Source organism: Podarcis erhardii (assembly GCF_964252035.2).
Source record: "Podarcis erhardii genome assembly, chromosome: Z".
In the NCBI taxonomy this organism is placed as follows: domain Eukaryota; kingdom Metazoa; phylum Chordata; class Lepidosauria; order Squamata; family Lacertidae; genus Podarcis; species Podarcis erhardii.
Genome location: NC_138504.1, coordinates 48,053,057 through 48,069,190, shown reverse-complemented (window position 1 = coordinate 48,069,190; position 16,134 = coordinate 48,053,057). Strand labels below are relative to the sequence as shown.

General features: G+C 46.4%; 1 protein-coding gene across 1 annotated transcript; it reads left to right on the top strand.

Moving 5' to 3' along the window:
- Window positions 1–78: 78 nt before the first annotated feature.
- COQ4 (coenzyme Q4) lies at window positions 79–14,628 on the top strand. The gene is made up of 7 exons (XM_081847795.1): window positions 79–631; window positions 2,498–2,668; window positions 4,561–4,657; window positions 6,275–6,377; window positions 7,352–7,481; window positions 10,545–10,638; window positions 12,309–14,628. Exons 1-7 carry the CDS (start codon window positions 532–534, stop codon window positions 12,469–12,471), a joined length of 858 nt encoding a protein of 285 aa, XP_081703921.1. The 5' UTR covers window positions 79–531; the 3' UTR covers window positions 12,472–14,628.
- The last annotated feature ends 1,506 nt before the right edge of the window (window positions 14,629–16,134 follow it).

Genomic DNA, 16,134 nt, shown 5'->3' with positions numbered 1-16,134 from the left:
GCTGCCGCCAAGGCCGGAAAGCGGAATGCGCAGAGGGCAAGAGGCGTAACCTCTAACCACGTCCCCCGGAGCCGCCATCTTGGGGGCCTCATGAAACAAGCGCCGCCGACGCTAAGCGGAAAGAAGATACGCCTCCCCACCGTGTTTCGCAAAGGCGCCTCGCGAAACGCAGCCGTCGCTCTCGGAAACGAGCGCCGCTGCGAAACTAGGGAGGGGAAACGCAGAAACCTCCGCCCGTCGCTCACGGTGGGCGCCGCTCTCGTGAGTCCGTCACGAAATGCAGCCCTCCCGGAAACAAGAGCTGCTGCGAAGCTAGGAAAGGCGCAGAAAAAGGAGAGTTTGGGAGGAATCAAGGGGCGAGTGGGGAGAGGAGGCGCAGCGCAAAAGACCAGGGAGTAAGGCGGAAAGGGGTGGGTGGTTGCGAGGAGCAGTATTCGGGTAGCTCCTGCTGGCCGCAGAAGGTAATGCGTGTTTCGTTTTGGGATTCTTGACTTAGTTTTTGTTCAAAAAGGGAATAAAGCAAAACTAGCTATGGCTCTGGCGCTGCTGCTGCTGCTACCCAGGAGGAGCCGAAGTTTGCTGCCCCTTGCAGGGGACCTGAGAGGAGCCGTTGATCTCTGCATGATCAGAGGCAAGTGCACTTGCAGTTTATCCCTCTATTATTATTATTTGTTAGAATTCTCTACGGCCCTTCATCCGAGGATCACAGGGCGGTTTACAGTGTAAAAACAAAAATGCACACCACAGCAACAAACAATAACAATAATCCCTTCTACAAACAGTTTTAAAAAGATTGTTTAATTGGCCAGATATATGGTTATAGCAGAATATTTTCACCTCGCTCCCAAACCTATGTAACAAAGGCACCAGGTGAATCTCTGGGGAGAGCATTCCACAAACGAAAGGGTTCATTCTCATATTGCCATTCTCCGGATCTCTCGAGGAGAGTACATTAAGAAGGGCTTCACATGATGATTAGCGTTTATATGTGGAAAGACGGTCCTTGAGGTATTGTAGTCCTGAGCCTCTTCCCTTTCCCACTCACCCCCAGCTCATTTCATACATAGCTGTCCCTGTTTTCTGGTCCCTGCTAAGATTACATCCTGCTATGGAGTTAGGGAAGGTCAAGGGAGGGAGGAAACGACTCCACAGCAGGAAAAGGCTGCAGCATTTGGGGCTTTTCAGTTCTGAGAAAAGGCGAGTGAGAGGTGATATGACAGAAGTTTATGAGACTGCTTTAGGTGTAGGGAAAGTGGAAAGTGGAAAACTTCTCCCTCTCGTAACTGCAAAACAAAGCTAAATGGAAGATTCAGGACCGGTAAAAGGAAAGCCTTCTTTACATGGCACATAGTTGAGCCATGGAATTTGCTCTCACAGGAGGTGGCAATGGCTAACTTTGATTGCTTTAAGAGGACTGAATTAATTCATGGAGGAAGATAAGGCTATAGATGGCTACCAGCCATCATGGCTATGCTCTAGTGATGCGGTTGGAGACAGGAATGCTTCCGGATACCAGTAGTTGGAAATCACAGGAGGGGAGAGAGCTCTTGTCTTTGAGTCCTGATAGTGGGTTTCTCACTGAGGTATCTGGCTGGCCTCTATGAGGACAGGATGTTGGACTACATGGGCTATTGGCCTGATCCAGCAGGCTCTTCTTATGTGGATGTTGAAGCTGCTGCTGTTTCCTTTTAGATATAATAATAATATAATAATAAATTTTATTTATACCCCTGCCCTCCCCAGCCAAGAGCAGCTAATGCCAGGTATAAAAACAATTGATTAAAATACAACCTAAAAACAAGATTAAAGTACAACATTAAAATGCAACCTCATTTCAGTAGAAACTCAAATCAAAAACTTTTTGGGGGTGAAAACATCAAAATTTTCACCAAGGCCAACTATACATTGGGGATGACGTTTTGAGGTTGATTGGTTGATTGTGCTAACTTTTGTGCCACTTTTCCACAATGAACTGCGCCCAAAGAGTCTTGCAGCAAATATTCTAAACATCAGTATACCAATATACCAAAATACAGAGCACATCAGTAAAATTCAAAAAAATGACAGAAATTCCAACAATTTGGCAAACACAGAATAAATTCAATATTACTGTTTGTCCAGTGATCCAGCCACTCCTTGCTAGTAGCCTCTCTGTCTAGGTTAAATCCATCCCTAGAGAGCAGAGCCTATTTTCTCTCTCTCTCCCAATGTGTTGAGATAAGATGTCTGCTATTTTCTCTTTTTTTATCTCAGTGTATAAGTAGCTCCTGCATGAATACAGCCTTTTAACTCCAGAAACTGCAATTCAGTCTAATTTACCCAAGCTGCAAGCTCTTCTAACAATCTGTGCTTGCTTTTATCCTCATTTTCTGGTGATACTTGAGGGGTCACACTAGCTTCTTGCCACTAGCATCAGTAAATAGGACAAAGGAAGGTCAGCTGTTCACCTTGCTCATCCTTCTTCCTCCCTGCCTTTGAATGGGCTGTTTTTCCTCAGGTACGGGACGTCTCCTCTGCCATACTGACCAGTCATCAGCCACTGACAGCCCCACAGGAGAAGAAAAGTATTACCCATTATATCCAGGACACATCCCCACCAGTCCTCTGCAGAAAGGCCTGCTGGCAGCTGGCTCAGCGTTCATGGCTCTCTACAATCCCTACCGGCATGGTGAGCTGGGGCCTGTAATTTTGTGCAAGGTGTGCATTTAGTTTTGCTAGCAAGCGAAGTACAGTGGTACCTCGAGTTAAGTACTTAATTCGTTCCGGAGGTCCGTTCTTAACCTGAAACTGTTCTTAACCTGAAGCACCACTTTAGCTAATGGGGCCTCCCGCTGCCGCCGTGCTGCCGCCACCGCACAATTTCTGTTCTCATCCTGAAGCAAAGTTCTTAACCTGAGGTACTATTTCTGGGTTAGCGGAGTCTGTAACCTGAAGCATATGTAACCTGAAGTGTATGTAACCTGAGGTACCACTGAACACGTATCTTGTGTACTTTCCGGGGGAAACAGGAAGTGCTATCCTCAGTTGACAGGTATACATGGATGGAGAGGGGGGCCCAATAACTAAACAATGTTGAGTGCTCCTGTTCTGGATGCCAGACAGTCATACTTTCCCCCAGGATACTTCATTCCAGTCCCCCTCAATAGCCCCAGTTTTCTGGGTTCCCCCCTACTCCCTCTGGCAGCCCACATTCCATGCCAACTGAGCATTCAGACATTGTTGAGCGGTTTTTGTGTTGTCGTGGGGTTTTTGTACTTCTGCAAAACCTTAGAATCCCACCCGCTGAGCTGACAGTATTCCAGATGTGGTCACGCCATAGATTTCTTTGAGGGCGTTATGTTATTGACACTTTTATTTTCAGTTGCTTTCATAATGATCTCCAGCATAGAACTTTGCATTTTTCGCAGCTGCTGCACACTGGGTCAACATCTTCACTGAGCTGGCCATGACAACCTCAAGGTCTCATTCCTGGTCAGTCACTACCAGTTCAGACTGCATGAGCGTCTGTGTGAAATTAAGGGGGTTTTTCTTTCCCCAACATGCATCACTTTACACTTGTTTGCACTGAATTACATTTGCCATTTTACTGCTCATTCACACAGTTTGGAGAGGGCCTTTTGGCGCTCTTTACAATCTCTCCCTGTTTTAACAACCCTGAACAATTTAGCATCATGAGCAGACTTGGCCACCTCACTGCTCACCCCTAACTGCAGAACATATATGATCAAGTTTAAAAGCACGGGTCCCAATACTGATATTTAGGAGACTCCACATTCTACATCTCTTAATTTGGAGAACTGTCTATTTATTCCTGCCCTTTGCTTGCTGCAACTTAACCAGTTCCTCATCCACAAGAGGATCTCTCCTCTTAATCCTTGACTGCTAAGCTTACTCAAGAGTCTTTGGTGAGCTGTCAGCTCCTGGGAACCCTAATGGATTTAAGCAACTTGGGAACAGAGGAATCAACATCTTGCCCAAAAGCCACGTAAGAGCTTTGATGGGCACTGGGTCTGCAAATGCCTTCCTAGCAGTACCAAAAATTTTCTCCAGCACTTGCTGGCTAAACTTCTATTTTATCTCTTATCAAACATAGCTCTTTCTCACAGTCAAACTCTATGCCAACCTGACCCCCCATGCAGTTATTTTGGACGACAACTCCCTTGGCCATGCTGGCTGGGCCTAATGGGAGTTCCAGTCTAAAACATATGGAGAGAACTTGGCTGGCAAAGACTGCTCTGCCAGGTTCTCAGTGAAATTCCTGCCCTTGGCAGTCCCTGTGGAATAACACCCACGACTCCATCGCATACACAAATTTGCCACTATTCCTCTCCTGTTGGCTGGCCAGGAAGGGCTTCCTGGGCCCCATTATTGCACACATGCTCACTGAATCTCTTTTAAAAGTGGTGGCTTTTTGAAGGCTGTTGCGTTGATGAATGTCATTGCTATACCAAATTCATTCATTTGCTCTGCCAGTTTTCATCCCGGTGAGTTTTGTGACTTGTCCTGAGCTCTGTTCCCGCTAACTCACTGTCTTCCTCTCTTGTTTGGTTCCATTTACAGATATGGTGGCCGTCCTCGGGGAGACAACAGGGTACCTAGCTCTGAGAAACCTCAGGGAGAGGATGAGGAATGACCCAGAGGGATATCGGATCCTACAGTATGTGAATGTGTGTTTGTTTCGGTTTGTTTTTAGTCTGTAGCTGGGAAGAGAGTCTGTCGCAGCCGGGTTCGTGGACATGCAGCTCTCCTGTTCTTGCGGAACTGCAGTTCCCATCAGCTCCAGCCAGCATGACTAATGGTTAGGGATGATGGGAATTGGACTCCAGCAAATATTTGGAGGGCCACAGGCTCTCCACCCCTAAGTTACAGGGATTAGTACTCTTTGGGGACATGTATTCATATTTGAGTTCACATATGAGGATTAGTAACTCGCCTTCAGCATACATTAAGCACACATTTATAACTGGGGATTTTAAGTCTGCAATCCTAAAATACACTCCTCATTTGTAGTGTTTATGCTTTTAAAAAGAGATAGTCTAGTGAGCACTGTGCTCAGTTGCTGCAGAATTGCTGTACAACTGTTGGGGGGTGGGGAATGGAATTTATTTATTTATTTTCATAGAATTTATATGCCACTTGATTGTAAAAAAAAACAACTTCAAAGCTTTTTACAAAAGATAAAACAAGAAAAACAAACAAAAAAAATCACAATCATGCAAAAGTTAAAATACTAAAACCGATTAAAATTACCTGGACTTTGTAAGCCTCCAGATAGGTTAGCAGGGGCCAAAAAGAGTTTAGTGAAGATACCTGCTTGATATCAATAGGCAGGGAGTTCCAAAGTGTAGGTGCTACCACACTAAATGATCAAGTGTCTTTCTAATATCTACTGATTGGTGATAGATTGATAAATGGATGGATAAACAGAGCATTTGAATTCTTACAAATGTGGAGTGGGTATTATGTGGCACCTGTAGTAGTGCCAGTTCTGCCAATCTAAGAGTTGGGTGGGGTAAGGCGATCTCTCAGATAAGCTGGTTCCAAGTTGTTAAGGGCTTCATATGCTAACAGTAACTGCACACTGGCTTGCGACATCTAGGTTAATAAACATATTGCCATGAAATGGATTTTGGATTTTTATTTTGTTTTAATGGCTACTTTTACTCCATTTCACACAGCAAACCTGTGCATGCACCTAACTTGGGAGTCAGTTCCATGGGGCTTTTTGTACTTGTGCAATGGATCCAGCCATTTCATTTTCATTTCACTTTCAGTTTGTATACCCCCTTTCTATATTGCTATGCAAAAGGTGGTTTACAGCAATAAAATATACAGCAAAGAACACACGTCTTATAATAATCTGATCCAGTACAGAAAGTAACAATAAAACATTACTTTAAACGCTCAGCCCTGAAGGGTTGCACTCTCAGCTCTTGCCATCGATGTCGGTGGGATTTAGATGCAGTTGGATTGTGCTCAAGCTCAGTATTTCTGAACTACTTGAAGCTGGGATGGGAGATCCTGTGGCCCTTCAGATACCAGTGGACTGCAACTCCCATCATCCCTGACCATTTCTCATGCTGGCTGGGGTGCTTGGGAAGAGGGACTCCAGCAACATCTGGCAGGCCACAGATTCCTAACAGAAAGGTATGGCAATTTGCCCTCATTACATGCTTCAGTGCCTTAATAGAACTATAGGGCTGTAAAAAGGTCAGCTAACCCTCTGGATTTCACAGGCTAAGCCAGCCATCGTCCAATTTGCCTTCCTTTGCAGAGAACGGCCTCGGATACGCCTCTCCACATTAGATATCCGTGGACTTCGGGGGCTTCCAGACGGGACCTTTGGCCGAGAGTATGTCCGGTTTTTGGATGATAATGTGAGTATAGTAGTTCTTAAGGCTAGGTTTCCAGTAGAGCAGGGGTTGGGATCCTTTTTGGCTCCATGGTCCTTCTCTGGATCAGCCTCGCAGGCCAAATTTGATGTCAAGTGGTTTAGTGTTCTTTCTGTTTTCAGAAAAGTAATCTTTATTGTTTTATATATATATGTGTGTGTGTGTGTAAATATAATAATTATAATACAATAATATTTCATCATTACAAATACAACCAAGCATAGAAAACATAGATAATAAATCTCCTCTCCCTCCACCCAAAACCACACTCTTTTGATCCTGTGATGTTACATTAAATGTCCTCAGTGTCTTCAGTCTCTGAGTCACTGGGTGCCAATGTCCTAGAACAGGGGTTGGCAAGGTTTACCTGACCTGGGCCAGTTCACTCCAGCGGAGATCCCTCCGTGGGCTGGATTGCAAGCGCGTGCGCCCGCCATTTCTGGCGTCTGCGCAGACACGATTTTCGGCACCTGCATCTGCACAGGCGCAATTTCCAGCATCTGTGCAGGTGCTATTTCCGGCGCCGCAAAAACAACTCCCTGCACCACGCTGGTTTAGCGCAGTGCGTGGGAACTCACCAAGCGGGTGGCTCGGTTTGGGGGCAGCTCGTGGGCCCCTTGTGGTCCATGGGCCTTAGGTTGCCGACCCCTGTCCTAAAATAATACAAATTTGCCAGCATACATGTGTACACATATCTAGAAATACCTCCAAAGGGAGAATGTCAAAGATCATATATTAAAATATCAATGGTTAATCACTAATAATCCAACAGAGCTCTGGCTGGCAGCATCTTTCCAGGGTCTTTCCCCATCGCTCTGCTGCCACCTGCTCCTTGTTAACCAGAGAGGCCAAGGGTCAAACCTGGGACCTTCTGCATGCAAAGTTCTGCCACTGAGCTGCAACCTCTCCCTAGTAGTGGATGCACATGAGCCTACTTTTTCTTTTTTCCTGGTTGGCAGAGAATCTCTCCAGACACCAGGATGCCTCCTAAGTTTGTAGATGATGAAGAATTGGCCTATGTGGTCCAGCGGTATAGAGAGGTCCATGATCTGATGCACACCCTTCTTGGCATGCCCACCAATATGCTCGGTGAGACAAGGCTTCTTATGGCTGAGTTGAATCTGGTCGCCCTGATTACTACATCGCTTTTATTTTCCTTTATTTTACAAATTTGGAAACTGTTTCACAACCTAGGGTCATCAAAACGGTGCACAAAAAGATGAAAATAAGATACAGTGGTGCCTCGCAAGACGAAATTAATTCGTTCCGTGAGTTGCTTCGTCTTGCGATTTTTTCGTCTTGCGGAGCGTGGATTCCCCGGGTATTAACGGTTTTACGAAAAAGGAAGCAAACCCGCAAGACGTTTTCGTCTTGCGAAGCAAGCCCATAGGGAAATTCGTCTTGCAAAGCACCACGAAAAACGGAAAACTCTTTCGTCTAGCGAGTTTTTCGTCTTGCGAGGCATTCGTCTTGCGGGGCACCACTGTAAGACACATGTTCTAAAAGCAGTTAAAACCATTCCTGCAAAGCTTTTCAACAATCTTACCTACATTTGGCTTCATTGGGTGTACATGACTGGTGTTATTGGGGGCGGATTCTGCCTCCCCACTTTCTCCATGCCTAATGCATAGTTCTGTCATTTCACTTTTACTCGCCTTTTCTCTAAACTGAACAGTCCCAAACACTGCAAGCTTTCTTCATAGGGAAGCCGCTCCATCCCCTTGATTGTTTTGGTTCTCCTTTTCTGAACCTCTTCCAATTCCACAGGGTTCTTTTTTGAGGTGAGGTGATTAGAACCGGACACCGTATTTCAAATGCAGCTTCACCATAGATTTGCATAAGCGCATTACGATAGCAGCAGTTTTATTTTCAATTCCTTTCCTAATGATCCCTATCGTGGAAAATGCCTTTTTCACAGCTGCAGCAGACTGAGTCAGTGCCTTCATCAAATTACCTGCTACTACCTCAATATCTCGTTCCTAGTCAGTAACTGCCTGTTCATACCCTCATCAGTGTACAGTCAAACCACAGCTGTCAAATGTAACCCGTTCCGGAAGACCGTTCACCTTCTGAAATGTTCGGCAACCGAGGTGCGGCTTCCGATTGTTTGCAAGAGCTTCTTGCACTCAAGCGGAAGCTGCGTCGGACGTTCGAATTCCGAGGAATGTTCGAAAACTGGAGCATTTACTTCCAGGTTTTCGGCGTTCTGGAACCGAAATGTTCAAAAACGGAGCCGTTGGAGAACTATATGTGAAATTAAGAATTTTTTTGTCCCAATATGGGTCAGTTATTCACATGGATCTAAGCGTTTTCTTACTTGGAGCTGTGTGTATGTAAGTTGCTTGGCATTGGATGTAGCACATTTATTGTACTCTACGGAGTTGGTGAAGTAGAATTTGGGGATCAGCATCTGTGGAGAAAGTGACAGAGAGCAATAGGCAGGAGAGAGGAGCCCCTTCGCTATTTATGCTAATAAGCAAGGTGTTAAATCACTTCCTCCAGTTTCACAAATGGCCTCGTGGTCAGGTGTAATTCCTAAGCAGTTCTGGTCACTGGTTTGGTCACAACATAAGCTCTGCCTGCTTTAGTTTATTTTATATTGTGTGTTCTTATCAGTTATAAGAGTTTACAATATTGGGTGTCATATCCGCAAGAAGAAGCATTGCTTATTATTATTAATTATTAAATTTTATTTATACCCCGCCCTCCCCAGCCAAGACGGGGCTCAGAGCGGCTAACACCGGTATAAAAACAATTGATTAAAATACAACAAAAACAATATTAAAGTACAACGTTAAAATGCAGCCCCATTTCAGTAGGAACTCAAATAAAAAACCTTTTTGGGGATGAAAACGTCAAGTCTTCACCAAGGCCAACTATCCAAACTGGTCCTAAATGGGCCAGAAAAAAGCCAGAGAAGTCCCCAAATAGGAGTTCCATCACAGAAGAAGAAAGGAAAGAGGGGAAGGGGATCAAGTTGATTCCAAGCCAAAGGCCAGGCAGAACAACTCTGTCTTACAGGCCCTGCGGAAAGAAATCCGATCCTGCAGGGCCCTGGTCTCATGAGACAGAGCGTTCCAAGAGGCCTGAGCCAGAGTTGAAAAGCCCCTGGCTCTGGTTGAGGCTAATTACTGCTTGTATCTTGGCAATAAATCAGAGACTAGCAGCACAAATCTACGTGCTCAGAAATGACTCCCGTGGGGCCCGTTCCTAGGTTAAGTGTCTCTAGGATTGCTGCCTAAATGGTACATGTGTGAAGCGATATCCGCCACAACCTTCTGGCACCGTTTAAGAAGCACATAGCAGGCACAGGTCGTGCATTAATATGTTCACAGGTTGGGCGGCAGTTGCCTTTCACCTACTTTCAGGATCCAACCATGTCATGAGTCATTGGGGTGGTTGAGCTAGAGGGAGAGGAGAACTGGAGCAGGGCTAGGAAATGTGGGCTATGGAGGATGGGGGCATTGTGCAATCAACCCTGAGCCATTAAACACAAATGTTCTGGAATTATAGGAGGCAGGCCACGAGTCATTCGGAGATTTGCCCTTTTATCTTCTTTACTGTATCAGTAGAAGCCTGACTGAAATTGCAGAAGGGTTTTGAACTCCTTCAAGGCCCCGACGGCACCCTAGTAGTTATTTTAAAATCTCTGGATGCTTGGACACCTGTCTCTAAAGAACAGGCCACTACCACCAATTCCCCCCCCCAAAAGCCCCAAAAACTTTTTTTTATAAATGGCCCAGCCTTGGTGGGCATCAAGGCACTGTTTTGGGGCACTACCAGCCAGTGTAGACAGCAATGAGCTAGATGGGTCACGGGTCAGATTCTCATGTTGCCTCCCCTAAGGCAGCTTCCCACATTCCTAAAATGTAATTTTAAAAACGTCGTTGTTTTTGCAAAATTCATGAAACATGCTGCAAACTAATATCTGACCCTTATGGATGCAAAGAAATATCCGAACAGGTCATTGCTGTTTCTGAAATTTTGAAGCCTTAGAATTCAGGAAGACATTTAACTGGTCCAAAGTTGCCTGGGTGTTTCCGTTCACCTATCAGCCAAATGAAATGTAGGCCACGCCATTGGCTTAAAAGCTTTATAGTTAGGTTGTGACAAAGATTTTCTTTTCTTTTATCTCCTGGTGCTTTTTCTCAGGGGAAGTCGTGGTAAAGTGGTTTGAGGCAGTCCAGACTGGCCTGCCCATGTGCATTCTGGGAGCAGCATTTGGCCCACTCCGCCTTAACGCCTGGTATGTTGAGAAGCCCTTTAAATGCAACTTCCATGCAAACATTTTGTCCATTGTTAGTTTGCTAAACAGACACAGTGGTACCTTGGTTTACAACCATAATCCGTTCTGGAGGTCCGTTTGTAAACCAAAACAGGTTGTGACCCAAGGCGCGCTTCCGCCAATGGGGCCTCCCAAAAAAATTTGTTCGTAATCCAAAAAAAAAGGGTTGTAATCCAAAAAAAGGTTACAAACCAAGACAAGCACTTCCGAGTTTGACGTGTTTGTCATCCAAAACGTATGCAAACCAAGGTACCACTGTAGTGTGTCATCCAAAACGTATGCAAACCAAGGTACCACTGTAGTGTGGCTGTCAGGCCAGAAAGCCTTGGGCCGTCCTTCAAACATTCGCCTCAGATCAATCAACTCCTTTATGTTTGGAGATTCAGAAAAGGGCAGTGAAAATTACAGGGGGACTTCCTAGTTTGGGAAAAAGTCAACTAAAGAAGGAACCTGAGTCTACTTTGAACTGACACAGGAAGTTCTACCTAAGCAATTTTTAATGTAAGAAGAGCCCTGCTGGGCCTATCTTATCCGGCGTCCCATATCCCACAGTGGCCAACCAGGAGCTCTAATGGGAAGCCCCGTAGGGACGTGACGCATTGTTCTCTCCCACTGTTGTTCCCCAACAGGAGGTATTCAGAGGCATCGTTCCTCAGATCCTCAGTTCACCTGTCACAGCAAGCCAAAGAGGTCCTCCTGCAGATGCCACCGTATCAGGAAGTCTGTTCTGTACAATATAGTACAGTGGACGCTCAGGTTGCGATTGTGAGCCGTGCAGGATGCACGTTCACAACCCGTGTCTGCGCATGCGCGGGTTGCGATTCGGCGCTTCTGTGCTTGCGCAAAGCGCGATTTAGCTCTTCTGCACATGCGCGACTGCTGAAACCCGGAAGTAACCCGTTCTGGTACTTCTGGGATTCAGCATACCGCAACCCAAAAAAACGCAACCTGAAGTGGCTGTAACCTGAGGTATGACTGTAATCAGGTCTTTAGTGTGGCAGCACCTAACCTTCAGAGCACCCTCCCCACCTGGTTATTAGGCAGGTGTCATCTGGTGCCTATCAAGGACCTTACTTTTTCAACAGAGCCTTTCTCTGGGGAGACCTTTGCCCCAGGCTGTTTCTGAATTGAATCTCTCTCCCCGCCACCACATGGAATTGTTTGTAGTTGGCTTTTTATGTTGGGTACAGTAGATTCCGGTGTATAAGACGACTTTTTAACCCCAGAAAATCCTCTAAAAAGTCAGGGTTCATCTTATACGCCGGGTATGGGTTCGCTGGGCAGTAGCAGTGGGTGGCAGGCTCCGTTCTGCACCGGGAGGAAGCCGCCCAGCGAAGCTGGCTTAGCATCACTGGGCAGCTTTGCCGGGCAGCTTCCTCCCGGCGCGGAGCCCGCTGCCCACTGCCACTGCCCAGCGAAGCTGCCACGTATTAGGCGACTGGGTATATAAGTCAACCCCCCAGATTGGCAGCTGCCAATTTGGGGGGTCGTCTTATACGCCCAGTCGCCTAATACGCCAGAATCTATGGTAATTTTGTTTCTGCTTCAAGATATTTTGTGGGAAACGACTCAGGAATGGAATCAAAACAAACCAATAAATAACTTTTGGATTTCCGTCTCCGTCCATCCAGGAAGCTGCGTGTTCTGACCACTGAGCTCATCCCATGGGCTGTTCGGAGTGGAAGTAGTGTCAACTGCATCCTGAATTTCTATTACGAGGAGCGCTGGGAGCAAACCATAGACTCTCTTCGTCACGAAATCGGTATCCTGCCACCTCCGTCAATTCCGGTGTAAATTTCTGCTGGGGAAAATGGGGAAAAAGTCACTGGCAGGCATTGAAGAAGCAGTAGATGAAGTAGATTTAGGGTCTCAGAAGTTAAACCACAGCTTGCCTTGGATCAGCTGAGCAGCCACGGTTTGGCCAAGCAAAAAGTTTATTAATTCAGTTGGCAGCATGTTCTGCATTTTCCCTGCCACTCCAACCAGATGATTTAAAATGGTAAGACAGTGTTTTAAAACACAAAGCCCCTTCAGTCATTTAAACAGCAGTGAAAACACTGGGAGGAACGAAATTTGAAACCCTGAAAACTCCGGCGGAGAAGAGGCCTGAAACGCTAAATGGTGGATTGTACATAAATGCACAGCAGCCCAGCAAGGCAGATTCTTGGCATATTCCCGTTTGATAGACCAGGGCTGGGATATTTGCTGTCTGCAGTCCTGATTAGGCCCATCTTCCTGACACCTGAGGTCAGATGGTGCAGTAAGGGTGGGACATACTAAGAGCATGTTTCAGCTCATCTGTAGTGCCTGCAAAGCCCCTTTCCCAGTGCAGTGCCGGATAGTGCTTTGAGAGGGGCCTCTAAAGACTGGTTGTTTTATCATCTGCAGGGGTCTTCAGAAGCCCCATTCAAAGCACTGAGTAAAACAGTGTTCTGAAAGGGGCTTCAAAAGGCCCCTGTGTGCCGAAAGCTCACAGTTGACCAGTGGACTAGGCACGTCCCCGCCACTCCTGTCACAGGCAGAACTGAGGCCGGGTGAATTTAAAGCAGCAGTGGAGAACTTTTTGCAGGCCAAAGGTCTCTTTGTCATGGGCAACCTGTTCCAGTGGTAGGCGATGCCAGAGGCAAGTGGGCGGATCGATGGATGTGACCGCTGCAAGATACTCTGCATTCCAGCCTCACATGTCTCCACCCAGGCAAGCAAGAGACATTAGTTAGCACAGTTCCAGGACACATTTCAGTCATGTAAAAACATGAAAGGTCATTTCAGGGCAGGGCTGGAGAGGTGCAGCCTAGGGGGTGGGGGCCAGTGGTATCACATTATGCTCCTTTGTCTAAGATTCTCCACCCCTTGAGCTAAGGCTACAGGGTGAATTCTGGACGAAGAGGGCTTTAAACCAGTGTGGCATCAGGATCCAGATATTTACCCCCGTTGGACCTCTAGCTCTACATCAGTGGGGCTTGTTGCTGCAGTGAATACAGCTGAAACTACAGATATTTGCAAATCATCCAACCATCTATTGTTTGCCTACTCCTGGGCTACCAGGGTGGTTGATCTCTCTCTACAAACCGCCTTTGGGTGAAAGGAATGAAGAATGCTGCCCATGACTTTGTCTCCACCAAGGACAGAGGCACAAGGCCAAGTCCAGTTCTTAGCAGCACAGTTTAAGAAGGATCTTGACAAGCTGGAACACATGCAGAGGAAGGTGACCAAGATGGTCAAGGGTCTGGAAACCAAGCCATATATCACAGGGGTGCCCAAACTTTTTTCAAAGAGGGCCAGTGAGGGCCGACCAAAGCTGCTGAGCTTTTTTTAGAATTGAAGCTGTTGAGCTTTTTTATTATTTTACGCCAAAGTTATTGAGCTTTTTAAAGGATTGAACTTCTTGAGCTTTTTGGGGGGGATTTAACCCCAATAAATAAACTGCCACAGGGGCCAAATAAAACCAGCCAAGGGACCGAATTAGGCCCCCATATTGGACTTTGGGCATGCTCGCAATATGAGGAACGGTTGAAGGAGTTGAGTACATTTAGCCTGGAAAAGAGGAGACTGAGAGGAGATGCGATAACCATCTTCAAATATCTCAAGGGCCGCTACATGGAAGATGGAGCAAGCTTGTTTTCTCCTGCTGTGGAGGCTAGAACCCAAGCAGCTGGATTCAAGTTACAAGAAAGAAGATTAGAAAGAACTTTATGATGGCAAGAGCTGTTTGACAGTGGAATGGTCTCCCTCAGGAGGTGGTGGACTCTCCTTCCTTGGAGGTTTTTGAGCAGAGTTGGCCATCTGTCCTGGATGCTTCAGTTGAGTTTCCTGCATTGCAGGGGGTTGGGCTGGATGACCCTTGGAGTCACCTTCCAACTCTACAGTTGAGACTGAGATAACTGCCCATCACAGCTGGAAAGAGACTCATATCTGTAAGTTCCTTAATAAATCGCCAGTGCATACAATATGCTTAATGTGATCAGTTGTCTTTTTTGTGTCAGGGCTGCTGGATATGTGTGTACCTGGACTGTGTGTTGAAGCTTTGAACTGCAGGTAGCAGCATTTCATGGAAGTATCTTCAGACCCTTGCCTGACTGGCCACACACATTGGCCAATGGATTGTGTTAGACAGGAAGGACTTCTTATTCCAGCTGGGTTTTGCTTGCAGTACAAGAGTATTCCTGCATCCTTGACTGCTATGGCTTCCCAGTTTAACCTTGGACCATGCCCCTTGACTATATCTTTTGGTTCTTCTTTGGTGCTGGCTGCCAATTTCTTCCTGACTACTGGCTCAGCCAGCGCAAAACCCAACCCTCACATATGTTGATTAATTAAATTTGTAACCAACCTTTCCTCCACATTTTATCCTCTCAACAACCCTGTGAGGAAGGCTTGGCTGAGAGTATGACTGGCCCAAAGTCACACAGTGAGCTTTGTGCCCGAGTAGGGATTTGAACCTTGGGCTCCTAGGTCCTAGTTCAAAACTCTAACCATTAAACAACACTACTCCAGAGGCTATCAATAGTTTTAATCAGTATGGCTGTATTCTTCCTCTACTGTTGATGGCAGTATTCCTTTAAATACCAGTTGCTGGGAACTGCATATTGGGGAGAGTGCTGTTGCAGCCAGGTTTACTATGGAGGACTCCCTGGTCCTGAATGGGGTAGCCGTGCCCCTGAAGGACCAGGTGTGCAGCCCGGGAGTTATTTTGGACTCAGAGCTGTCCATGGAGGCGCAGGTCAGTTCTGTGTCCAGGGCTCCATCTGGTACGCAGGCTGAGACCCTACCCGCCTGCAGCTATCTCGCCAGAGTGGTGCATGCTCTGGTTATCTCCCACTTGGACTACTGCCATGCGCTCTATGTGGGGCTACCTTTGAAGATGACCCAGAAACTACAACTAATCCAGAATACAAAAGGTAGATTGGTGACTGGGAGTGGCTGCCGAGACCACATAATACTGGTCCTGAAAGACCTACATTGGCTCCCAGTATGTTTCCGAGCTCAATTCAAAGTGTGGGGACTGACTTTTAAAGCTCTAAACAGCTCCAGCCCTGTATTCCTCGCCCAATTGTGATCCCAAAAGTGCTGGTACTCAGAGGCATGCTGCCTCCAACAAGGGAGGTCTTACACAGGTCTCATGGCAAGTAGCCATTGATAGCCTTACACAGCATTAATTTGTCCTTTAAAGCCATCCAAGCTGGTGGCAAATACGAAGATGTAGACCGAAGAGTAACTGAGGTGAGAATGTACTGCATTTTAAAAACCAGGTCTTGAAATACGATGTGCTGCTTTCTGTCCTGCAAGTGGGTGGGGATGTTCACCGGCATATGTCTCCCAGTCCAGAAATGTGGTGTCGGCAACAAAGTAAAGGATTAAACTCTGCCCCAGATCTCCTTAAATACTGGCCTGGTTGGTTTCCCTTTCCATTACAGGTGTTAATTAGCATTGCAAAATTGGGGTGATTATATTATTTCC

Excerpts from the sequence above, each read along its gene's own strand:
- COQ4 (XM_081847795.1), top strand. The coding sequence starts at position 532 with ATGGCTCTGGCGCTGCTGCTGCTGCTACCCAGGAGGAGCCGAAGTTTG. Across the intron at positions 2,669-4,560 it reads CTACAATCCCTACCGGCATG|ATATGGTGGCCGTCCTCGGG; the intron begins GTGAGCTGGGGC and ends TTCCATTTACAG. Across the intron at positions 7,482-10,544 it reads CATGCCCACCAATATGCTCG|GGGAAGTCGTGGTAAAGTGG; the intron begins GTGAGACAAGGC and ends GCTTTTTCTCAG.